Genomic DNA, 25,331 nt, shown 5'->3' with positions numbered 1-25,331 from the left:
CATGCTCCCACATAACACGTCAGGAAGATGAAGTCACGCTTGTAAACAAATTCTCCCATGTTTGACAGCAGTCAAAACAAGTTTGCCTGTTTGCTTTATTTCTTTGGAGATACACCCACGCACGCATGCATGATATATTTATATATTATATATATATATATTATTATATTATCTATATATATATATATATATATATATATAGATATATATATATTATATACTATATATCTATATATATATAATCATATATATATATATATCTAGTTAATATATATTAATCTATAGATATCATTAATCATATATATATTATTCATATTCATATATATATATATATATATATTATATATCTCTATCTCTATCTTCTTATATATATATCTCTCCTCTTCTATTCTATACTCTCTCTCATAATATAGTATCTATCTATATATCTATCTCTTTCGACTTCTACTCTATATATTATCCTTATGTATCTTCTCTCTCTCTATCTATATCTATATATATCTATATATATCTATCTATATCTATATAGATATATATATATATAGTATATATGTATATCTATTAGATATAATTATATATATAATATATATTATATATATATTATATATTATATATATATAATATTCTATCTATATTTTTTCTATCTTATATATAATAATCTATATATATATATATATATATATATTATTATAATCAATTTTTCAAATGACTTATACTTGCTGCAGATTTTAAATTTGAGTCGTTGGTGTTTACCAAGTTTTAAAAATAGATGCTCTCCCCTTTCCGTAAGTCTTCAGTTCATGAAGACTCCTTTTCTGTTGTTTTTCTATTTTTGTTCCAATATCATTAACTTCTTTAACTTTTTCAGTATCAAAAAACCATCCTGGCTGAAGGAGTAGAGTAAAATGGTTACTGTGGCACTGATCCTATTTATACCCTTAGTTGATTTTTGCTAATTCGTTTGGCTTCCCCTCTTCTCCCCTCTACACTTCATAAATTTGGTTACCACGTTCTTGGGACCCCTCTTCATCATGTGGCTCCTGCCCTTTTTTTTTTTTATTTAATTTTATTTTCCGCTCACCCCTTGCCCTTTCGTTTTACCTGTTTTGCGTTTGGGGTAGCAAGTTCAATTCAGAACGCCACACTCACCGGTCCGTGATGTGTAGAATTTTAAAGGCTGTTGGCCTGAGTTTATAGTTGAGACAACGGAATTTTGGTTCTATCTTTCAGCAGTATAGTTTATTTTCCTTAAGGACTTTTTTTTTTTTTTTTTTTTTTTTTTTTTTTTTTTTTTTTTTTTTTTTTTTAAGGCGAAAGGGGAATTTTTTGCCATGTCATAACTATTTGTATTAGATTAAAGGCCTTATCCAGAAAATACAGTATTTGCATGTGTTTAATTCTATGGTTTTTGTGTCTGTTTTATTCACCTAGAATTGAAGCGACCTTGACGTTTTGTTTAATTCAGTACGTTATTTTCTATTTCCAAGAAATTATTTCCATTCTAGGAAGTTATTTCCCTGTTCCAGTAAGTTGAATTTCAGTTTCATGAAGTTACTTTCCAGTTTCAAAGAGCCAGAAACCAATCAGCTACGGTACCATAGCCGGGTGTCTCTTCATTTCAACCGTATGTTTCGTAGACGGGAAGTAATTCAGTTTGTGCTATGACCCGAACTTGCCGAGGGAAACGTAATGCAGATGTTAATGAAATTGAGAATGCAACGTCACTGATACGATCTCGTGCCATTCGATTGCAGGAGAGCTGCTTGTCAGCCCTCGCAAATGAAAGGAAGTAAAGGTGCTGTAGTTCAGGATAGTACCTCTTCCTGCTCGAGTGTATGGCTTGCTCTGTCAACAGTATATGTAGCATATAAAGGAATATATCATACACTACAAAACTTAGTATTTGTGATGCAAATGACACAGTTTTATTACATCATTTTGCCTTCTATAAAGCTGCTGCTTTGTGATTACATTGTAGTTATTACGATTTTTTCTCATCGGGTTTCAAAGGATTTCATGAACCAAAGTTTACTGAAATTTTAAATGGCATGTGTGAAGTATGGAAGGGACATCCCATGTTTTTCATTTTGTTGGCTTTCAGAAGGTTTTTATTTATTCATTTTTTTTTTAGTTAGTCGTTTGTTCTTGAGCACGTTTCATGTTACCAGTATTGGTCGTACGTTTATCTCGAGTGAATGTTTTTAATGTTTCCAGAATTTGATTACCATCAATACTTGAAGAATGGATATTTGAATTATTGCTCCCGTGTTTGATTAAGTGTTCATTCTTTGAGTAACTCGTACTTAGCGGGCTGCTCTTGTTTTGTCCATACTAATATTTCAATAATCAAGTTCAGCAGTTTAGAGATGTTTGCTGTGAAAAATCTAGATATCAAAATGGCAACTTGGTAAATGCTGTGTGAAACATGGCTAAATTCCTTATTAAACGTTTTTCATTGTACGTTTTTCGTAACTACTAAATTAAATTCAATCAGGTTGCCATGCACTGATGTTGTGACACAAGTTATTTTAAAATAATATGAGATTATAGTAGTACTTCGGGAAAAAAATATTTTGCTACTCGGTGGATCTGCTCCCTGGAGTCATATGCCCAGCTTCTAAACTCCTTTAACTTGTCTTGCTTCAAGTTCACCTTCCAGAGAAACGAAATTTTCGCGCCAGGCCCACGAGTTTAGAAAAGACTTGGTGGTTTTTTTAAGTGACGATAAATAGGGTTATCCAGCCAGTCAGTTCGCTAAGCTGATCTCGCATAAAGAGTGGTGGTTTTCTGCGATTCGTCAGCAGCATCGTCGGTTTTGTTGGTGTATGTCATTGGCTCTCAGTCAAGAACTGAAATCGGTTTATCTGCGTAGAGATAGTGAGCCTGATACTATATTTGATGATATGTAGTTTGATATAATTGTTACTTTCATTTGACAGGTCGTGGTATTCTCACAAAGTTTGTTTTCCTTTGAATTCCTTTGAATTATACTAATTTACAATGTACAGTTTTCTTTTGTTAACATGTGAATTTAGTAACGTTACTGGGTGCTATAAAAAAAGATGCTTTATTTTCACGGAAAGAAAAACCACCTAAGCATTAACATCATCTAACAAATTGATGTCGATAGTTTTAGCAATATAATTTTTTTGTTTTGCAAGTATCCCGCACACTAGTCTGCGTGTTTTTGAAAGCGATTAAAAAAGTCCCCCTTTATTGCTTAGTATCAAGTGGGGGGAGCTTTGTTCCATTTGCTGTATTTTTATTGTTTTGCCAGACCGTGTTTACGGATTGTTGAAGTCTCGACATCGTCCGCGAAAATCAATAATACACGAAGGGCTTGTGGAAGGACCACCCTTCCCCTCCCTCACCTCCTACTCTCTCCTCGATCCAAATCCCCCCTCTCCTTCGTTTCCATTTCCTCCAACCTGGTCCCCACCCCCTGCCCGCAGGGAAACTCCCCCTTCTCCAGTGGCTTTTCATATCCCTATATCTAGTGTTTGCAGAAGCACTGGGACTTTGATATCTGAATCAGTGAAAGGTGTTAATGGGATTTGCGTGTTGGACTTCCCAGCCAGCAAGCTATTCAGAAAAAAATTGCTTTTTATAAGCCTCGTAAACGGAGCACAATTCTTTTTGTGAACTAGACAGTTTTAGACGTAATCATATTTTCAACATTTTTAGACGTCATTATAATTCATTTTCACTGAGATCATCAACAGACAACGTGAATGTAAAATATTCATAATAAACTACTTGTTAGTAACTGAAAAAGTATTTTTTTAACTACGAAAAAGCAAAGCCTATTTAGTGCATTTGATGGGAACATCATTGTAATGAGAGCAAGTAATTGGTTAAAGTGGAAAAACATAAATCGTTTTCTTAAGAGAGTCGACCCAGCGTTCTTTTAGACATAGATGGTCTATGATTGATAAAATAATTTGCATTTGATACATGTCCCAAATGGCTTCTTGATGTTCATTAAGAAATTAACATAATTTGTACTCAAATAAAGCAACAAAGAAGGTACGACAATAAACAACAGGTTATCAAGGAGATTATGAACATCTTACAGAAGAAAAGGGGTTGTCCGATGGACCAAATGAGGACCGATGAGGGAGGACTCGCAAAAGTTTTTAAACTTTTGTCGGAGTCCCTCCAATTAGATGCACTTCATATTTTTCTTAACAACTTGTTCTTCGTTGTAACTTTGTCTGAATGCATATTATGGCTTTAGTGTATACATGTGTATTTACACATTTAATATCTTCACAGTTCTTCTGACGGTTAATTGAATACACGTTACTTGAGTATTGTGACACTGATTTATATCAGACTGTGAATTATCCGCCTTCCTCGTCTCTTTTTGTACTCTCGCCTTCAAGTACTGTTCTCATTTGAAATTTTCAGCAAGATTGCCTTTCCTCTCGGAAAGAAGAAAATGGAAACAAGGAAACCCGATTTCAGGTCCTAACCTGAACCACGTCTTCAATGAACCAGATGAGGGTACCCCAAGTTAACCACGGATTGATGGACTATTTCCACGTTCATCTTCACCTGGGATTGGGGAATATTTCCCCCACCTTAGATGCCACCGCTAGCCCCAAGGGCCATAAAAAGGCGGATTTATTGACTTTGCATAGACCTCGGATGTCGAACTTCAGCATCATCACCCTATATAATTCTCAATTATCACCTAGTTCAACCTTTATTATAATCCCAGTATCGCGAGTGTGTTGTAGTTCCAAGCTTTTGAAAAATGGACAGTGGTACTCAATACAGTTTTACGTTATATCTTTTCCTAGCTGAATGGAGTTCGCATCCTGTTTCATGATTGCAAGTGATATCAGTATTAGACTTGTTTTCCTGACACATTTTGAATTTGTTTTAACATCCCTGACGAACATTCCTTTTCACCAATATTTTGAGCATATTTTAATGCATATTTGCAGCATGCACTTTTTCAAGTTATATTGTTCAGAAGCTTCTGGGGATTTCATATTTTAGATCGCTGATAAAGTTATGGTCCTGTAAGGTGAATCGGGGTCACGTATTATCATCATTACAGTAGGGTCATTTGTTCCCTATCATTTTGTTTTTTTATTGGCGTTCCGTGATGCTCTTCATCACAGAACGATTCGTTAGTCAGGCTTGATTTTATGATTAAAGATAGAGTTTTGTTCTTCCCCTAATCTTGTTCTATTTTGCGTGGGTATTATTGGTCGATTTTCTAAAGACATGTTGTAAACTTTTTTTCATTATGTTCCTTGTAAATATTTATTTTATTTATCACTATCAATTTTCATAAGTGGTACGATGCATGTTAAGTAAGCTATTACTGAAATTGAAATTGTTAAAGATAATAAACAACTTCGATAATAGTGGTATATATATCTTAGCAGGAGAGTGATTTTACTGAATCACTGATGTTTCGCTCATTCCTTTGAATGAAATTAACGCGTAAGCCCAGAAATGTCAGCAGATGATTTGTGATTTTTATATCTTGTTTATGTGTGGTAGTTTGGTATGGGGCAGTCTCTCTCTCTCTCTCTCTCTCTCTCTCTCTCTCTTCTCTCTATGTGTGTGTGTGGTGTGTGTTTCAGAAGAGGAATTATCTGAAGCCCAATAGTAGTATGGAAAACGAAAAAATTGGGGAAGAAGTAGAATATTAAACTCAAAACTTTACAACCGGAAACATGGCACTACTACTGCTCTCCATCAGTAAATCCGTTTTAATGAACGGAAACCAAGAGAATATAACTAGTCAGTCAGCTATAGCAATCAACTGTGATTGATGGTTAAAACTAGAGATAGGTTTTTATTTATTTTAACAATCGATTTCCCACCCAACCCTACCCTTCCCATTCGCTGTATATATAATCCCTGATAATGGGCCTCTTGATTCCTAACAAGACAGTCGATTGACATTTCCAGAATGGGTGTTTCTGTCGTTGCACACAATAGGTTCTCTCAGGGAAAGGTGCGCCATAATAGAACGTTGGGGGAGTGAACGAGGGGTTCGGTCTAGTGGTTATATTATTCCTTAACAATACGTCTCAGCAGTTGGATATGGGAAAGTTAAGTCTAGGTGTGTGGCAGTTGATGAGGCATATCCTTTGCTCAAAGTGCTTTGAGTAGATATATATATATATATATATATATATATATATATATATATATATATATATATATATATATATATCGGATTTGATATCACGTTTCAGGATTCTAAATTTTTCTGGAGTCCTTGTTGTTTATCTTTGCTGTACATAAGTCTATTTACTATTTAAATGCTTAACTTCTTTTTGGCTCGTTTTTAACTTAAATTTCACCATTACTTTTTTCTAAATTTGAAATTAGATATTTAATTCCTTATGTGTACCTTTAAAACTTAAACACCAGAATCTTTTATTATTGGAATTATTTTTGGCTGTGTTTTTTTTATTTTCATTGCAAAATTGTTTTTATTTTTTTCTGCATTTATAAGTTAGACATTTCATTCCGTATGTGTACCTTTAAAACATTAATGTTAAAATAATGTTTTTCTGCCTATATAACTTAAATATTTAAATTCTTGATATCGACCTTAGTAACTTGAATATTTCAATATTTTTGTCTGTATTTCATGTTTAAAGGTACCAGTATCTTTTCCTGTCTGTTTATGTTGGCCTCATAAAACTGCCTCCTAGAGTGAGAAAAGACTCAGAAAAGGGGTTTGCTGGGGATGGGGGAGAGAGAAATGGACCTGGTGAAGATAGGGTTATTCCAGCGAAGTGTCCTTTTTCTGGTTTTACGATCGGGACCTGGCGATAGGGAAGGACTGTATCTCATATATTACAAGGTTCATTTTTATCTTAAATCTCCTTTAGTAAAAATGGACATATTAACTGCTTAGTGAGAGATTTTGTTTACGGATGTGAGCTTTAAGACTTTTTTTTTTTTTTTCTCTCTCTCTCTCTCTCTCTCTCTCTCTCTCTCTCTCTTCTCTCTCTCTCCAATACGTACTTTAATTCGGATCACATTTTTTCTTTCCGATTAAATTATGAAGCCTGTGTGAATAGACTGGGGTTATGGCATATTTCATCAAATGCCTATTTTCGTTTAGCAGATATTTTTGGCGTCGATAACCTTTGATGTTTTGACGCCAAGGTAAGATAAACTAGTGAATCGTTCAGAGACGTTTACCTGCCACGATACACAGCGTCCTCTGAAAGACAGTGTCCATTAAGTCCACAAGCCTTTCTGTTGTTCCTTCTCCGTCATAGTATTCAACGCCCTTTGAAGGACATCGGAGGAAGGTTCTGCCTTTGTTGGGCTTTCCAACGTCTATGGCTGCCATAACTCCCCCCAAAAGAGTAATAAAGTCGCCCCACCCCCTCCGCATAACAGTCGTAAACTCCCGGAGAATTTACATAACCTTTAGAATGGATGGAATAAATTTGCCATAAATGTTCTTCCCTTATCTCACCATTTAAAGTGATTGACCGTCATGGATACGTCGTAAGGCACGGAATATTTTATTATTTTATTGTTATTTCCATACTTTTAAAGTTCAACAGATGGGAACAAGGAGTCCTGAATATATAAACCACTGAAGAATGACTTAGTGTTCCGTCTTCCGTGTCTTTGAGTCCGTAGGTGTCGCACAGCGATCGAAAGAGTTCGACTAATTAGGCAGTGAGAGGGGAGGGTATACATAAAGAGAAATTGGAAGAGCCAGCGAGAAAGGGGGAAGATTGAGGGGGAGACACCGAAGAGGGGAAACATTGCTGTTTCCGTTGGCGTGATATCCTACGGCGAATTTTTCTTGTACGCTCAAATTGTCTTTATATTATATTGTCCGATGTTGTTTTCCCGACATCACAACAAACATCGATAACAAAAGTGCTTTCAGAATTTGTATTCCACTTCACACGCGGCAGGGATCGGGACATGCTAAGCTTTTCAACTTGACTTCGATGTTTAGATTGTAAACATCTCCACAAACAGTGGCGATACCACCGTTAATTTTTTTAAACCCTCGCATGTGAGTACAAAGTTCTCTTTCATCGTAGACATTCTGATTGCTGAAAGCGTCTCGAACTATTGATTTTAAAATACATTCTCTCTCTCTCTCTCTCTCTCTATTAATATATTATTATATATATATATATAGATATATATATATATATATACACTCACTAGCGCTGCAGCTCTCAAATTCATACTTGTATAGGCGTCCAAGGACAGGCACTAGTATGCAATTTGGAGTTTGTGCCTCATTGATCATTTTTATATTACAATGGCGACACTGCTGTCGTAAAACTCTTATTGAATGTCAAGATACAATAAGTGGTATAGTGTAAAGAAAAATCAGCAAACCTGTTACGACCAGAAGCTTGATATGTATCATTATTTTGTTTCATGCGCTCACGTTTGTAAGTCAAGGCCTCACCCGATGGTTACAAGCAACAACGCAGATCCCATGGTAATGAATATGGGATTAACTTTCCCCCTACTACCGTATTCTGTCCATAAAAATAATCCTTGATAAGCGGATTTGTCCATTTTTCCTCCGTAGTTTGACTTTCTCTGGGAGGCTGTGGAGGTAGATGATCATGTTAAGCGATTTGTGCAAAAGAGATCCGTTACTTACAAATTCGGGATGTTGGTGGGTGTTGATTCGGCTCTGATGGCTTGATTTAAATTGATCTCTCTATACGAAAGCGGCAAAAGGGCTCGTTCTTTTAACCAACTCCCTTTAGACTTGAACAGAGGAAAGAAAGCGGTTTAATGGGATGTATAAAATGTTTTAAAATCACGTTTGATTATTTGTAGCAACGCTTCTCATAGTTCGATTATATCATGTGTAATCATTTGTCTCATTTGTCTTACTTAAGTCAGTTAAAGGCCAGACACTCCAGTTTCTTGACCCCTCCCCTCACCCATACCCACCCTCCAAGCCCCCTTCCCCCCCAAAAAAAAAAAAAAAAGGAAAAAAATGTGGATTCGCTGACCGGAACCAGCGGCTCAGCTGCTTTACCCCACCTGGACATTACAGCTAATGAGAATGGCAACGAGGGCTATAGCGAGGTTTCTTTTCCTTTCTGGTTTCCCTTATATATCTATATTTATTTTGGGAATGTAATTGATTGCTGTTTTTGTGCGGGCTCCCTCACTTTTTCTCGCTCTCGCTTGCCTGTGGTTCCTCGCATAACAACAAGGACCTGGTGTTATATCTGGAGAAAAAGTTCAGTACAACCACACGTTCATTTCGCTTAACATTCTTATGTGTATTGAAGGTATGTGAATTATGTATGTATGTATATGTATATGTATACATATATATGTATTTGTGTGTGTGTGTGTGTATGAATATACTTTGGGCGGTCGACCTTAGAATAAAATCCCAGCAGTCGTTTTGCCCATAAGAGAGCGGCATTGGAAGAAGTGTCTTCGTTTAACATTTTTTATGAACAGGGAATGAGGTTGCGAGCCTCCAGTCTTTACCCTCCTGTCGCACAATGAGTGATTTGCCAAAGTCTGGCTCTTGCCTGCGTTGTACTGAGTTATCGTGTATATTTTCAGTATAATGTTTTTTATATATATTCGGCACCGCCAACCATGAAACTCCAACGCGCTGAATTCCAGTTATTAAAAAATGAGATTCGAAATTACATAGTGGATTTTCTGCTCGTAAAATTCCCACTTCACTTGTGGGAGACGGAGGCCAGACATGCTGTTTTGCCGATAATGTAGTCCTTTCCCACCGTTATCCCTACATTAAGGGGTTGGTTTCCTGATGCGCCTTCTCCACTGCATGTATCAAGCATGGTTTATTGTTTGGCAAAGGGGTTTATACGACCGCATGCCCTTGGTGTCATCATAACCACAGTTACTGTCGGTGGACCTCGCCTTCGACTAAAAAGTCTACCTGGAGACAGCAGTTTTCACAGTTATTGGCAGTGGGGCTAGCCCGTTTACTAAAAAGTAAGATTGCAAGGCAGCAGTTTCCAGTTATTGGCAGTGGGCCAATAGGCTTTTACTAAAAAGAAGAACTGCAAGGCACCAGTTTCCAGTTATTGGCAGTGGACTTAACCTTTTACTAAAAAGTAAGACTGCAAGGCAGCACCTGACCTCTTAGTTGCTTTTACGACTCAGGACCTACTAGTAGTATTCTTACAACCCTACCACAGGGTCCTTGTAGTAGGGATGCATATTCCCGAACTGTAACAGAGTACCGACCCCTCCCTGACAAGCGACGCATTATCTTAAAAACTAACCATAAAATCTTGAAAATAATCAAATTATGTTTCCCACTCCCTTAATGGCCTCTCGGAAACCGTCTTGAATTTTCCTAACCTAACCTAACCTAACCTAGGGGCGTGGCAAAAAAAAAGAAAAAAAAAATGCTGGCTTGTGCATTACTAGTATACATCTCGGGAATTTGCAGTAGGGAAATGTAAGCAAGCTTTTCCTAAATATAATTAATTTCTAAAAGAGCGGAAGTAGTTCTTATCTCGAGGTACAAAAACGCTAAAACTTTGTCAACTATTGGTTGGTCCAAAATAATTTGTAGTTATGAAAGCGAGAGGAGGAATTGCAACTTTAAACAAGTGTAGTATCGAGACATAATATAGTAGACTTCAAATCATCTTGTATTAAACTGGAAAGGCTATTTTACTTTATTGTTGTTGCTTTATATATTTTTTATTTATTATTTTTTTTAGTCTTCTATGAAACGTCGGTGATCCAAGGCGAAAGTCGACCGGGATAGGGAACGATTTAAAAGGTGCCTGATATCGTAGAGGGATATTATTAGCGAATCAAACCCTATGGTATCGGTTCGGATGACGCTATGAGGGGGATTAGCGCAGAATAGCACGTGTCGATTGGGGGAATTTAAAGGGGCTTCCCTTTTGCCAAACTCCCCCCGGGATATCTCTAATTACTTCGGCGGGAAAGTTTAATGTTGTGTTGTCGACCTTCTTCAACTACACACCCCCCCCCCCCCCCCAAACACCCTCCTCCTCCCCATCTCCCCTCTCTGTCCTTTAGCCTGGTTTGCGCTATACGACTTTAGCAGAGTAAACAGTTGCGTGACCACGGTATACTATATTTTCTACATTTAACGTTGTAATTTGATTTATTGATGTAGGGTAACAGTGTGTGAAATGAGTTTAATGCAAGAATTATTGATTGTTTTTGAGAAGAAAAATGTTCCCGGAATGATAGAAAATTATTAAACATTGCAATGGACTATTTAATCTGTTCAATGTGCTATTGGTTACTACTGTATATATATGCATTAGATACTTATTGCCGTATATTATATGTTACTGTAGAATCGTTTGCCCTAACCTTTGATATTAAACGTGAACGTTACTTTGAAACCGTGCCGGTTTCGTGTTTTACTTCTGTTACATGATTATATTTGGTAATTCAAGTGTGTTTACATCTACACAAGAATATTATGATCTACAAAAACACTCGCCCAGTTTTTTTTTTTTTTTTTTTTACGGCAAATAACCTCATGTTCGCGGCCAGCCACGTAGATTCAATGGCAGGTCTACTATAACGCCAATGAAATCCAGCAATTACACTTCCATTGGAAGTCACCTGTGGTCTGTTGGGAAAGGTTTTGGACTGACGTTGGTAGAGAAGTCACCTTCAGTATTAATCTGTACTATTTAGTGATGTAATACATGCTTTTGTTGTTTGTATTTTTGTTACAATCTCACTGCACATGAGTACTTTGCACATTCGCAACTTTTCACTCTGGCAAAGAGTAGTGATTTTTTTTCCAGTGCTGTTAATCAGCTCAGTGGTCTGGTAAAGTAAGATATACTTATTTTTTCCTCTGATTACCCACCTCACGACAATAAAGTGAAATCCTTACCTAATAGGAATGGTTCAATGTGTGATCAACGTTGCCGTTAGGTGTAGATTACTGTAGCCCTTGTGGCTTAGTAGGCTCCTAAATTTTTGCTGCTTGATAGCATCGTCAGTTATTTATCTCATTGTACAATAGTTATGCAGGTACCATAGTGACTTCACATACAGTGTGCAATTAAATTTTCGTTTCTCAAGTTATTTTTATGGCACCGGTTGACCGTCCGGCAGATTGAGGCATTATTTTTTTTTTCATGGACATAACTTTTGAACTATAAGAGACAGAGGCTTCATAATTGAAGTCGATAATCTACTGATAAAGCCGATGTGTGTTTTTGTGGTGTCTTTGATTCGTCATGACTTAGACAAACCGGAAGCTGAAGGTACAAGTATCATCTATGTCAATGCAGCGATGAACTGGCTTAAGGAACGAGGGAAGTGAAAAAATGAAACAAAGATTCGGAAAATACAGCATGAACACCGTGAACACGTAAGTGAATGAAAAGTAAACCAAGAAGGCTTAAAAAGATACTGCATGATGAAATTTATAAAGCCGTTCTGTTGACTTTGGATTTACTCAAGTGCTGTCGGTGTTCGTGTTTTATTTTCCAATTCTTAGTTTTTTTTAATTCGTTCCTTAAGCCAGTTTTTCGATATATCCCCAAATTTTCGAAGCTATCGCTTCTTGGTTTGAATTTATCAAATTATATTGAAATTTTCGAGTAAAGTATTTATTTAATAGTTTTTTAGACCTTTTCTTTATCTTCATTTCTATTACGAGTGATTTTGAGGTCTTACCTTTATCTCCTAAAGTGTTATTGAGCATTTTTACTTCCCCCATTCCTCGAAGTCTTTCCTGTATGTCTACATCCATCTTATCTCACTTTCTATTTTAACCATTTCCTCTCGGTCTCTCTTTCTCTTTGTGCAGTGGTTGTGTCTTCCCCATTTCTCATTAGGTGCATTCCTTTGTGTAAACCGTGTGAGGGTGGGCGAGTGAATTTGAGGGGAGGAAAGGGGACTTTGTAGAGGGGAGATTGGCTCGGAAAGGGGAGAGAATGGTGAGTTGTCACGGGTGACATATTTCCCAATTTTACTTCGAAGTCGCAGATTTAAATTGGTTTTTCGGAAGCGTGTCTTCATTTTCCTACGGGCTTAAACGTCAGACATAAAGTAAGATTTAAGTGGACATTACGAAAGTAAGATACTTTATTGGAGACTACAAGAGATCGGTGGTTCGCTCTCAAGCAATTTCTCTGCTCATAGTTCCACTTGGAGGGACGAAATGAGAATACGTGTCTTCATCCGCATTATTCCTTCTCGTCTTGTTATCTTGAGTCGAGGAATGATGGCTGAGGTTTTTTCTGGCATCCAGTTCTACTGCAGCGCTGATCTAAGATAGACGACCACTTTATAGCGTCAATTTTTTTTATCGTTCCATTTATCGCTTTTAACTTTGGAAGAAGTTTTTTATTTCAGTCCAACCCGCAGTGCTACTGAATTACAGCTGTAGACAATTAATTATAATAACGTGACATCGCAAATTAAATGGGAGTGATAGACACTCCTGAAAGTTTTTTTCTTATTAAAGGAGAAAATCCCAAATGAATTATTATCGTGGAAGGCAGCATCATAGACCGTAAAATCTGTTCTCATGTCACTCATGTCAAACATAATGGCTTTTAATCATGCCCGGAATAATTAATTATTAATCATAGCGTGAATGTTATCTCTGGATATTGTGTTAATCGATCCCTACCCGGCGCGTGCTAACAGTACGAAAATTAGTCAAAGTAGTTCGGGAAAGAAATATTAACAGGTAGTTGATGTTCTTTTTATGGATAAGCCCACGGCAAGTAAAACAATTGTCTTAAGGTCACAATACAAAGAAGTGGGGGCAGGGGAGGGGGGGGAGAGGGATAAAGATGATCACAGACACGCCTTTTGACAGTGTGCTAATGCTAGTGTGCTTGAATCACGCAAAGAACGATAACCAAGAAAAGCGAAAAATTATTAGCCTCTTGTAAGCATAGGACGATACACGTCTTTTGCAAATTAGATTGGAGGAAAACTAACTCAAGTTAATGACTGCGAATGTACTCCGTAATCCAAAAATAGAACCAGTATTTATTTTTTTCTGTCTGAAGCATCCTGAAGACCCCAGAGAATTATTTTTCTTTTTTCAATGCCAAAATAATATATATATATATATATATATATATATATATATATATATATATATATATATATATATATATGTATATATATATATATATATATATATATATATATATATATAATATTATATATATATATATATATATATATGAAGAAGGTATCCCGGATATTTCAAAAAATATAATGAAGGATATTTCATGAAAAAAAAAACTGATGTGACTTTACCCAGAAAAATACTTTGTGATTAAAAAAAAATTGGGGCATTATTCGCACACACACACACACACACACACACACATATTGCATATATGAGTAAAGTATTTATTTGTATCGATATTTGCATCGATATTTGCATCATTTTCCCCTCGCTCCTTTTGTACCCCAGTTTTCACCTTATAATATTTTTTTCGTACAGTAATGAATTGTAAATGTCGCTTTGGATACATCTGGCGGGCCGTTTTCGGATTTGTCATCAATAAATAAAACGAAAAAAAAAAAGGTGGAAGGTGAACGCCGGAAATTGTGTGAGGGAGGAAAGGAAGCCGTGGAATCCTACAGAATGTATTTCAGAGAGAGAGAGAGAGAGAGAGAGAGAGAGAGAGAGAGAGAGAGAGAGAGAGAGAGTTGGCCAAGTGAGTAACACGAGGTTCCCTCTGATGAGTGGGAGCTTTTGGGTGAACACGTGGCAAGTTCCGTGGAGTGGAACTGAGGGTCGCAGTGGAATAGGAACTGGCCAGAGAGGAAGCACCGGGTGGTCTTTGTTTTGGGAGAATTGGATGGCTTTTGGGGTGTGGTGTGCTGTTGGCGTGAGGAAAATCAAGACAGGAAGTCGTTTTAAAGGCACATTTTCAATATATCAATACTGTCCACTAATACTGCGATAGAAAAGGTGTCATTATGGCATTATAGATATGAAGAAGGGAGCTTATCCCTCTCGAGGTTAACACACAAAATTGGTGATAACAGATGGCGAAGGGTCACAGTGTATATTTTGACTTTTTTTTTTATTAATTTACAGGTAATATTAATTGTTTTTATGCTCGAAAATGCCCCAACTTTGTTTAAAATTCCAGAATGATAGTGTAATTAAATTTCCGACACACTTGAAGGAGCTTCCGTAACTTTTGTTAACTACCTTCAACGTGAAATCGGTTAGCATATATGTACTCGAAAAGCTAACGAAATATACAGTAACAGAAAGCAGAATTATGTCAAGCCAGGGTTGAAAATTGATGGAGAGGGGATGTGTGCGTGTGTGATAAGCTTAAACAAGGTAACTAACTATTAAGAAAAAAATCATCCATGGTTAATTTTTTAACTAAGGTTTTTGAACCCTTCCTTACTTTAGCGAAGGATCATTTGCTTCGTGGTGAACGTTCACCTGCTGTACCTGTTACACTCCATCGGTATCTGTAACGTGGTTACAGTTTGTTGTAACCTCACCACGAGCATGTAGTATATACAAGAGAAGCTTCAAGCCCCGCAGGAGTTTATGCGTCTTGATGTCTTTTTTGACCGAACAGGACAAATTTTGATACTGTAGTATTGACAGTTTTAATGTATTATTATTGCTAAAGTTAATTATGATGTAGATTTTGTTCACTGATTTAGTTCACTTGTGGTAATTGTGTTCAGTGGTAGCTAAATAGTCCGTTATAAGGGGAAGCTCAATAGTTAGTTATAAGGTCTTATTTTACTTCCAAAAAATTGTACGTAAATTGTGAATACCATCGATATTTTTCTTCTTGTTTTTCCATTATCAATTCTTGTGTTATGTATAAGGGTTCTAGTTCGTTGCAGGTTCTTTTTCCAGCGTCCCTTCGGCCCCGAGTTGCAACCCATTTCATTCCTTTTCTGTATCTCCTTTCATATTATCTTTCTTCAATCTTGCTATCCACCTTCTCCTAACAGTTATTTCAAAGTGCAACTACGAGGCTTTCCTCTTGTTACACCTTTCAAACCTACCTACTTTCAATTTTCTTTCCAGCGCAGATGACCTCATAGGTTCCCAGTGCTTGGTCTTTGGCCTAAACTCCATACTCCATCCCATTCCATCGTAGTTCGTTGCGAATAGAATACATGCAGTTATAAAGGGTATTTTTAAATCTACAAATAGCATAATGCTTATGTAGCAAATACAGAGCATCTTTAGTTTACAAGTCCACCAAAACTTAAGATCATTAACCCCCCTCCCCCCAAAAAAATGCAAATTAATAACAGCAGGGGCTTTGACCACTGCACCATCAGTAGGCATATGAAAACGGACATCATTTCTCCGTTAACATTTCCAGCTGAAATAAACCTTGAGATTAGCTGAATAGTGTGGTTGCTAGGTTTGAGGTAGTACATAGCCGTTATAGCCCCTCGCTGACTCGTTTTAATTTCGACGTTTTTTGCCATGTCGGCAGTGATGCCATTTTCGTGTATAGGAAATGTTGAACGCTTTTTGTTTGTTTGCAAGTTTTAATGTAATTTTGAAATTCCGTCTCTCCCTCGCTGACTTTCTTCGAAGTGCAAGGATTGCAAAAGTTGATTTTATTACTAGGCCAAACACATTGTTGTAAACATATTTAAACTGCATGTGCACACATATAGGTCCCATTGTGTAAACATTTAAACTGCTTATGTACGTACACATGTAGGTGCCATAGTGTATTTGTAGAGCGCTGGTCGTTAGTCCGATTCTCGCCTTTCGCTCACCAGTGAATCCAGCTGATGTTTGTCATCTGCGGCTTGTGATCAAAGGAAAGGGCAAGCAACCTCATTCCTAGAGCTTAGATTTGGTTGAGAACCGGAAGTCTCTACCCTTTATTGCCGGAAGTATTCGTTCATGAGAGAGAGAGAGAGAGAGAGAGAGAGCGCTTTTAGTAGCCCATGAAGTATCTTAGAATCGACTTAACTGGCAATTTTGTAGGAATATACCATGAAAATGACGAGAAATTGTGGGAATTTCTAATACGTATATGCATACGGCAGTGTGCTGGAACATGAAGAGTGGGAGAATGAGTGAAAGCATTAATGTTAATCTTGTCCCTTCAGTTCTTTGAAACTCGACTAAATAAAGTCTACTTAATTAATCTTGAAATTCCAAAGATTCGTTTATTTACTTCGATATTAGAAGAGTGTATTTTAATTTGAATAACTATTCCCACGTTTAGAGACTGACTGATTCACAAGTTGCCAATGGCCGTAAGCCACTTGCGTAACAAATGCAAAATGTTTCTACGGCCACTTTATTTTGCTACACAAGCTTATGGTAACAAGTCATATTTTAATCAAGAAGCTGGTGTCTCATACAAACAACACATACGCACTATTGTAGGCACCCATTTTCCTCCTAGCGGGATTTGACTCGTTTGATCTGCAGATCATGATTCATGAAGCAGAAGACTAGTTGCCGTAAGTTTACATATTCAGCGTAGAAAACGTGCGTTGGATTTCGTTACTGGGATTATTACGGAAATACGTCTTCCGCTCAGTGACTGATTTAGCGATGTTTATTGCAGTCTGGAATATCAGTAACACTTTTGTTTGTTAAATTATTGTTTCATATCAAATTGAGACGTGTTTAGTTACTTTTAACATTTATATTATCAGGTCTAGGTAATAACGAATTTACTTACGGTCCTCGTACCTCGATGTAAGCCGTCAGGAAGGCTGGAGCCCAGGTCTCGCATTTTTGGGGACTGTGGTTCAGTCTTGGCTTGCCACAAGTCAGTTGACCGCGCTTTTAATGAGCATCATCACTAGCTGGGGTCGATAAAAGTACATGCGGCTAATACTTTGTCCGTAGGAGACTTGCTAAAAATCGGAAGTATATAGTACTTCTGGTGTTCCCCATTCTCTCTCTCTCCTCTCTCTATCTCTCTCTATATATATATATATATATATATATATATATATATAGATATATATATAATTATATACTTATATAATGATATTTTATATATATATATATATATATATATAATATATATATATTGTATATATATATATATATATATATATATATATATATATATAATTATCCAGATCATCGGTTTTGTTTTTTGTTTGTTTGTATGGTTATTCAGCAACGGGACCAACGGCTTTACGTGACTTCCGAACCACATGGAGAGTGAACTTCTATCATCAAAAGTACACATCTCTAACTCCTCAATGGAATGCCCGAGAATCGAACTGGCGGACACCGAGGTGGCAGGCCCCTTGACCATTCCAGATCATTGGTTTCCTAGGTTTAATTTCTATCAATAAATTCATTAATACCTCCTCAAATAAAAGTTAAATCAGGATATCTGACATAATATGCAGGCTCACCTTTGGCGTTCGGAATGTTGTTTACATCGATTCATTTTTCTTTCAACTGTCATACGAGAAACAACAATGCAAATTCATTTTTGTTTTATAACGCATGTAAGTTCTTTGCAAATTATTGCTTTAATAAGACACTTAATAGCCGATGCTGAAACGTGTGTTCTATGTATTAATTTCCCATCATTGATGCGTAGTTTTGCTAGTATACATAGTGTTAGGTACGTACTTGTACAAGCGCTGTTAACCTCCGACTAAAAAATTAATATTTTTAAAATTTGGTATTCCCAAGTCTCCTATAACATTTTTATCCGAGGGAACTTTCTTTTACCTTAAACACAAGGAAATATTCCAGTTGTAATAAGGGTCTTATGAAGAGAAATTTAGTAAATTCAAAATGCTCCTATACAGTTAAATATACCCATCCAGACACTGACCACACGCAACGTTTTTCAACTCGGCCTTATCGAGGGACACTTATAGAACGAATGTGTTGCTGCCTGACATTTTGTGATGCTCACGTGTTAAACATTGTGAAAGTTATTATTTCACTGGAATTAAAGTCGAGAACGAACCTTGGTACACAATATCTGACTTCATTTTAAAGTAGCGTTACTGCTACTGCGGAGGACTTCCCTTTGTGAATAATTATCAGAGATGGAGACTTAAAGGTGTGAGGCTCACTAAAGCACACCTACTCGATTCCTTTTCATGGCAGGTGTGGCTGCTAGACGAGAGAGAGAGAGAGAGAGAGAGAGAGAGAGAGAGAGAGAGAGAGAGAGAGAGAGAGATGCTCTCATTTTGTTACTTCAGTCCGTCTCTACACAGACACATGAATATAAATATATGTATGTATTGCACACAGAGTATAGGGGGTTTCACTTCATTTCACTGTGTTTAATTTGTTCCTAAAAAAAAAAAACTTGATGAGGATGATTGTAAACTGATGAAAAATTGGTTGTGGTGCATGCTTTATACATTCGATTCAAATGCTCTCTTGTTTAGCAGGCCTGCGTGACTCATTTGTTTCATAATTTACTTTACTTCTTTTCCTTTCCAATTTCTATTTTATGGGTGATTTTTTACTTCTTATTACTTTCCTGTATCGGACTAGTTTCCTTGAAGAAATCCTGATAGCATTTAGTTTCTCCGACTAGAATTTCGGTAGTATTGCTAAATATTGTCATTACTACGAAACTAATAACTGTATACTACTTTTTTTTTCCAAGTTTGATTTCCATATTTATAGATTTCCCCCATTCCAGGTGTCGATGTAACAGCCAACCAAGAGGAGATTTCCGATCACGAAAAGTTCCAGTTGGAGTACGACGGTGCGACCAAGAGATGGTACGTGAGGACCATGCAAGACAAGTACTGGACTTTGGAAGCTGGAGGTGGCATTCAGGCCAACGCTACTAAGCCGTAAGTATGATTAATAATTAATATATATATATATATATATATATATATATATATATATATATATTATATATATATAATGTATATATTCGTTGAAACTTATCGAAGTCTTTATCATTTTTGTTCTTAGTTTTGCAGTAACCTAGCTCAGTTCCTCGTCTCATGACCCAAACGTAACATTTTCAATACTGAACAATATTGCAAGTCAGTTTTTGCTCGGGTGATAGAAATATTTTTTGGGGAATGTAATCAGCTTGAACATTTATTCACGTCAAGTAAAGGAGACTTGTCAGAAGCGATAACATTCCAAGGAATTGAAGTGAAAATGCCGATTGTTTAATGTGATCCATCACCACCACGGAAGTATGATAATGATTTAAAAGAATTAAATTATGTGACGTTACACTTCTGTTCATAGATTTTTGTCATTTTTTCTTTTGCCCTTATTACTGAAGTTTCATCTATAACTTCCAACTCATAATTTTCTAGTTTTCGGTAGTTTTGTTTATGAAAACCGGTTAGCGTAGAGATTTTTTGTAAATGGTCATGAAGTTTCTTTTGTTATTGGTTTATGAATACTTCAGTGCCATTTGCAGCAAGATTATCCAGGGAATACTGGCACCAAAAGAAAAAGTTATTCTGTGTTGAAGAATTTTGTAAGCCCAAGTTCCGTAACCACCTTAAGGAAGACGACTTAGTCGTTTGCGATGACTTTTCTCTAGTTTAACAAAATTGTCCTGTTTTTAAAGTTGTATTTCATCAAGGTTAGTGAGAGAGGAAAGGACTTAAGCCATTCCATAGTAAAAAGAGTATTTTTTTTTTATCAAAGAAACTGAATTTTACCTGTAGCTTCCACAATCTTTTTTGTCAGTTTTTAATTCCATTAATAAAATTTCGCATTCTGTTTCAGAACGTCAAATGCTCTTTTCAACTTCCACTGGCAGCCAGATGGTTCTGTAGCCTTCCAGGCCAATAATGGCAAATACATTGCTACCAAGAAGTCCGGTCACCTCTTCGCCAATGCTGACACGCCAGATGAAGAGAGTGCACGCTTTTACTTCTACTTGATCAACAGGTATTGTGACATTGACCAGTAATCATGAGTATATTCAATATATTCTAGTAATGTAATATTTTTAATGGAGGTTTTTGTATTGTTAATTTGTAGTCTGTTTTTAAGCAGTACTAGTAAGAAATAGTTTTAATTAAATATAAATAAAAGTAGAATTGAGACAGCTGGATTAAGCTTTGAAAATGTCTTCATTATTTGTACTATATAGATGTAGTGTTGAGAGATTTTAAGGGAAAGGCAGATGGGGAGACAAGAAAAGAGGTTAGGAGTGAGTTTGGCGAAACGTTAAGCCACAGAAAGAAGGAAAATATGTAGGACCTTTTGAAATGAGAAACGTGAAAACTGAGCTTAATGGACTTCAGGAAGTACAGTATTCACATTTAGGAATGCTTAAGTTTGGTTGATCGGGGATTGTAACGCCAGCTCTTCCATGGGCTGTATTGCGGTTTCTGAAAGGAAAAGGCAGTATTTAGGCAAATTGGATTAGCAATGTATTTGTAAAGGAGTTGATTGACAGAAATTTAGCAGTTTGTATATGTAGGGATATGGAAAGAATGATCAGTGAAAAGGTTGTAAAATTTGGAATTCTTCAAATGGTAGGTAGAAACATGTTGGTGTTGCAATAGTATTAATAATAATAATAAAAAAAAAAAACACTATAACATCCAGGGAGTACAAAAATAATTTTGAAGAATGAAGAGATGAACCCCATTCATATGGAATGGAATATAGAGTTTAGGCCAAAGGTTAAGCCCTGGGACCTATGAGGCCATTCAGCGCTGAAAGGAAAATTGAGGGGTTGGATGGCAAGATGGAAGAAAGATATTGATTGAGGTAGAATAAAAGGAATGAAAGGGGTTCCAGCTAGTGCTGAAGGGACACTGCAATAACCTTCAGTAATGCCTACAGTGCACCCCGTGAAGTGCACTGATGGCACTACAACCATCCCTCCCCCATGGAGGCCTATTCATATAGAGCAGGCGTGCCGGGGGCATCGACTTGAAATTCAAGCTTCCTAAGAATATGCTGTTCATTTAAGAGAAATTACTTAATTTCATAGTGTTCTGAACTGCTCGTTCACTCCTGAAAAATGTAATTTAACACTAAAAGAAAGTGGCCTTGAATGGAAGAACGAGAGATCACAACAAAGAAAAGAGAAAAAAAAACTATGGCAGAGGGCCAGTATTACTGAGGAAGGAGGAATTTACATAAAACCTGGACTTTAGTTTTAAATGCACTATATTTACATTAATTTACACAGGTCCAGGAACTAATAAGGTGGTTGATTGTCGATCCACCGGAAGCACACGGCTGGGGCAACCAGACACGGCATTCAGAATTTTGCGCAAATGGGTTATTGAAAATGCAAGGCTTACTCCAAAGGGTTCCCAATTTCTTATACAATCAGGCACGGTGTTTGTCTGCAAAGAGATTGTATCCTAGGATAAGTACTGAGGCGAGGGAAACACGTGGGCGAGCTTTACACACTACTTTCTTTCGATCAACAAATTTGCAAACCGCTCAGAGGGGATGGAAATGACTGGGAGTTCACAGAAGGAACTATTATGTTGCTTGAATTAACTAGGGGATGGTTTACTATATCACAAAGGGAGTAATCACAGCATTGAACAAGATTTGGGAAGTGAGAAGCTTAACAAAGGATGGGGGGAAGTTGCCTTGGAAGAATGTAAATGAAATTCAGACAAAAGGCGCAAAACAATTCCCTGGCTGAACTGGAATTTACTCTCACAGTACCTGGAAATCCTGGGTCAGGTAGTCTTCTTATCTGCTGATATTTCTGTGCACTATGGACGTATAAAAATACTTGGGATTTCCCCAGAGGAGGCAGGTGGAGCAGAAAGGGGTGAAGTGGTGTCTGCAGGGTGAGGTAACAGGAACTTCTGAGTGCTCCTAACTCTGGAGGTTCTGAGGACGAACTGCTGGGTCCCTGCCCTTTTAAGACTTCTCCCATTAAGCGCCGCCCAATCCCTGTGGGGGGTAAATTCCAGACAGCCAATGGGAGCAGAGATAGCTTTCTAGAAAATGGAGGCTTTCAGTTCAAAGGGGCAACTTGCATATAGACAAGGATGAATGAATCTTGTTACAAGAAATCTTAACTTTTCTTGGTTCTGGCTTAAAATCTTGAACAATAGCTTATGTAGGTTTTATGATTATGAAATGTGTAAGTATTCAAGTGTCCAAATCACTCCAAATGCTGTACTGAAGTATTGTAAATAGTGTGGCTTTGTTAAATTTTGGCTGAAGAATGAACTTCATTGTAATGATGTAATGAGTTACAAATAGCTTATGCACTCACTTTAAGTTACCTTTCACATTCGTAAAGACCTTTCAAGGTCAGTTTTACAGTTATGTTTATGTGGTAGTCAAGAAATAAAATGGTATGTGCATTTGTTTCCTGAACCTTTGTTTTGTCTGAATAAAGTTAGTATGCTCATGATAAGAGCCTCTTGTGGCAAAATATTTGGCGTGTTTGACAGTTTTTTTTAAGCATTAAATACTGAATTGGTAGGTTTCTTAAAACAAAAATAAATGGTGCTCATACTTGGAAAAGAATTTACATAATCCTAGAAATAGAAATGCGTAAAGCAATGAAATTTTCCTGATCCCAAGAAAGCATGTCAAAAGGTATACTAATGTTCAGCACTTTTAAAAGTACTGATTGACAAGCCGTAAAAGTTTAGGATATTTTTATGTTTGGATGATCCTGCCTGAAAGATAAAAAGGTATAAACAAATATATGGTATAGAATGTTTGTAGTTTTTCAAATGGTTATTACTTGCCATCAATCAATGTGAAACTATAGGAAAAGAATACGTACCTTTGTACCCAGGTACCAAAGGTTTATTAGTGCTCCTAATTATGTACATCTTTTCATTACTGCTACAAATGTTTAGTACATATTTGGAAGTTCACCAATTTAATTTTTTGTGTGAATCACTGTACTCTACATTTAATTTGCAAAAAACTTTATATTTTAGCATAATGAGTTTGATGCAGTTGAATGTATTTTTAACAGGCCTGTACTAGTTCTGAAGTGTGAGCAAGGATTTGTTGGATACAAGACTTCAAATAGCCTTAAAATGGAGTGCAACAAGGCAAATTATGAAACTATCCGTGTTGAGAGGGGTGAACAAGGCCAAGTATTTTTCAGAGGTAAGTTATGTTTGATTTTCCCCTCTAATTGTTCGGTAATCTCTTGTTTAAGTTATGTATCAGTTTTGCATAGCATTATTGTACTGAAGTTATTTTAAATTAAGAAAATATAACCAGCATTGACTGTGGGTTAAGTTTTCAATATCTCTTCTGAAGCTTACATTGAGCTACTGAAAAATAACATGTAACATGTATCCGAATGCATATTAGATCATAATAAAAAAAATGCAAAACGCATTTCTTAATTGTGTAGTCTTTGTTGGAATTAAAGCACAAGGGCACACAATTTAGTATGACCTTAATCATACTGTAAAATATAGTATTCAGAATGTTAACTACTTGTTGCATATTACACTTATTCCTGATTCAAGGTAACTTGACAAAGCAGAAATACCATAGTATTTCTCCAGTGAAGTAATCATAGTGATAGGCCTGTCTTTTTTTTAGCATTTCATTCTTACTCGTATTGAGATTTGAGTAATTATCTGTATCTTTTAATTGCCTGTCATGCGGTTATATTTTTGTCGTAAGTCTTTTGCATTGACATTGCTCATTTTGAAAACGTTTGTAATGAGAAGCATCTTTGCCTCTTGAGGTGAAAATGGTCCACAGAAAATGCTGTGGAACAGGGAAATTGGAACATCCATGGCTCATGTGATAGTCATCGTCTAGAATTTTTCTTATGATGCCATGGTAGGGATAGGTTAACATATAATATACTAGTAGTGTGGAATGGACGATCTATATTCATAATCCTTTACTAGTCCTGCAACACTTGATATGAAGCTGTTCTCATAGTGGTGAACAGCATAGGTGCAGTGTTAACTGATACTGTGTAAATCAACCTACCTCCAACTCCTTTAATGGAACCTAACCTTACCACTGAGACATCTTTCAGCTTCTTGTTGTTCTGGGTACTTATCTATCAACCTAATTTTTAGAATTCCAAGTGATGTTTAGAATTATGCTTGTGTCCAACTCGCTCATCTTTACTAGGCATAATTTCCACAACCAGTACCAATACTTCTTCTTTGTTCATGCAGATGCAAGTATTTTATGTGGTGATTTTATTTTACAACAATCATAAAAAATGGTTTCTTTATTCTGGAGCTGCATCCAGTGCTTTCTCCTTTTGAACTGCATGTTTTTATATATTTGAAGTGAAAACACGTAACTTGAAAAATATTCAGTACATTGATTGAAGTGGGAACTGCTCAACCTTGTATAGCAATTGGAATACTTTTGATGCTCTGCTCGAGTGATGCAGACATTGCTTTTGTTTTGTGGTCTTCCCAGATTCATAAAG

General features: G+C 36.5%; 1 protein-coding gene across 3 annotated transcripts in view; it reads left to right on the top strand.

The window, feature by feature from the left end:
* LOC135195626 (protein singed-like) overlaps positions 1 to 25,331 on the top strand; it is a 400,445-nt gene that overhangs the window by 370,811 nt on the left and 4,303 nt on the right. For all 3 annotated transcript variants that reach the window (XM_064221971.1, XM_064221969.1, XM_064221970.1), the window contains 3 exons: positions 19,626 to 19,782; positions 20,690 to 20,854; positions 23,889 to 24,025. In XM_064221971.1, coding sequence (XP_064078041.1) covers positions 19,626 to 19,782; positions 20,690 to 20,854; positions 23,889 to 24,025 — 459 coding nt within the window. The remainder of the gene's footprint in view (positions 1 to 19,625; positions 19,783 to 20,689; positions 20,855 to 23,888; positions 24,026 to 25,331) is intronic.

Source organism: Macrobrachium nipponense, chromosome 16 (assembly GCF_015104395.2).
Source record: "Macrobrachium nipponense isolate FS-2020 chromosome 16, ASM1510439v2, whole genome shotgun sequence".
Classification (NCBI taxonomy): domain Eukaryota; kingdom Metazoa; phylum Arthropoda; class Malacostraca; order Decapoda; family Palaemonidae; genus Macrobrachium; species Macrobrachium nipponense.
This window is presented reverse-complemented; position numbering and strand designations above follow the sequence as displayed.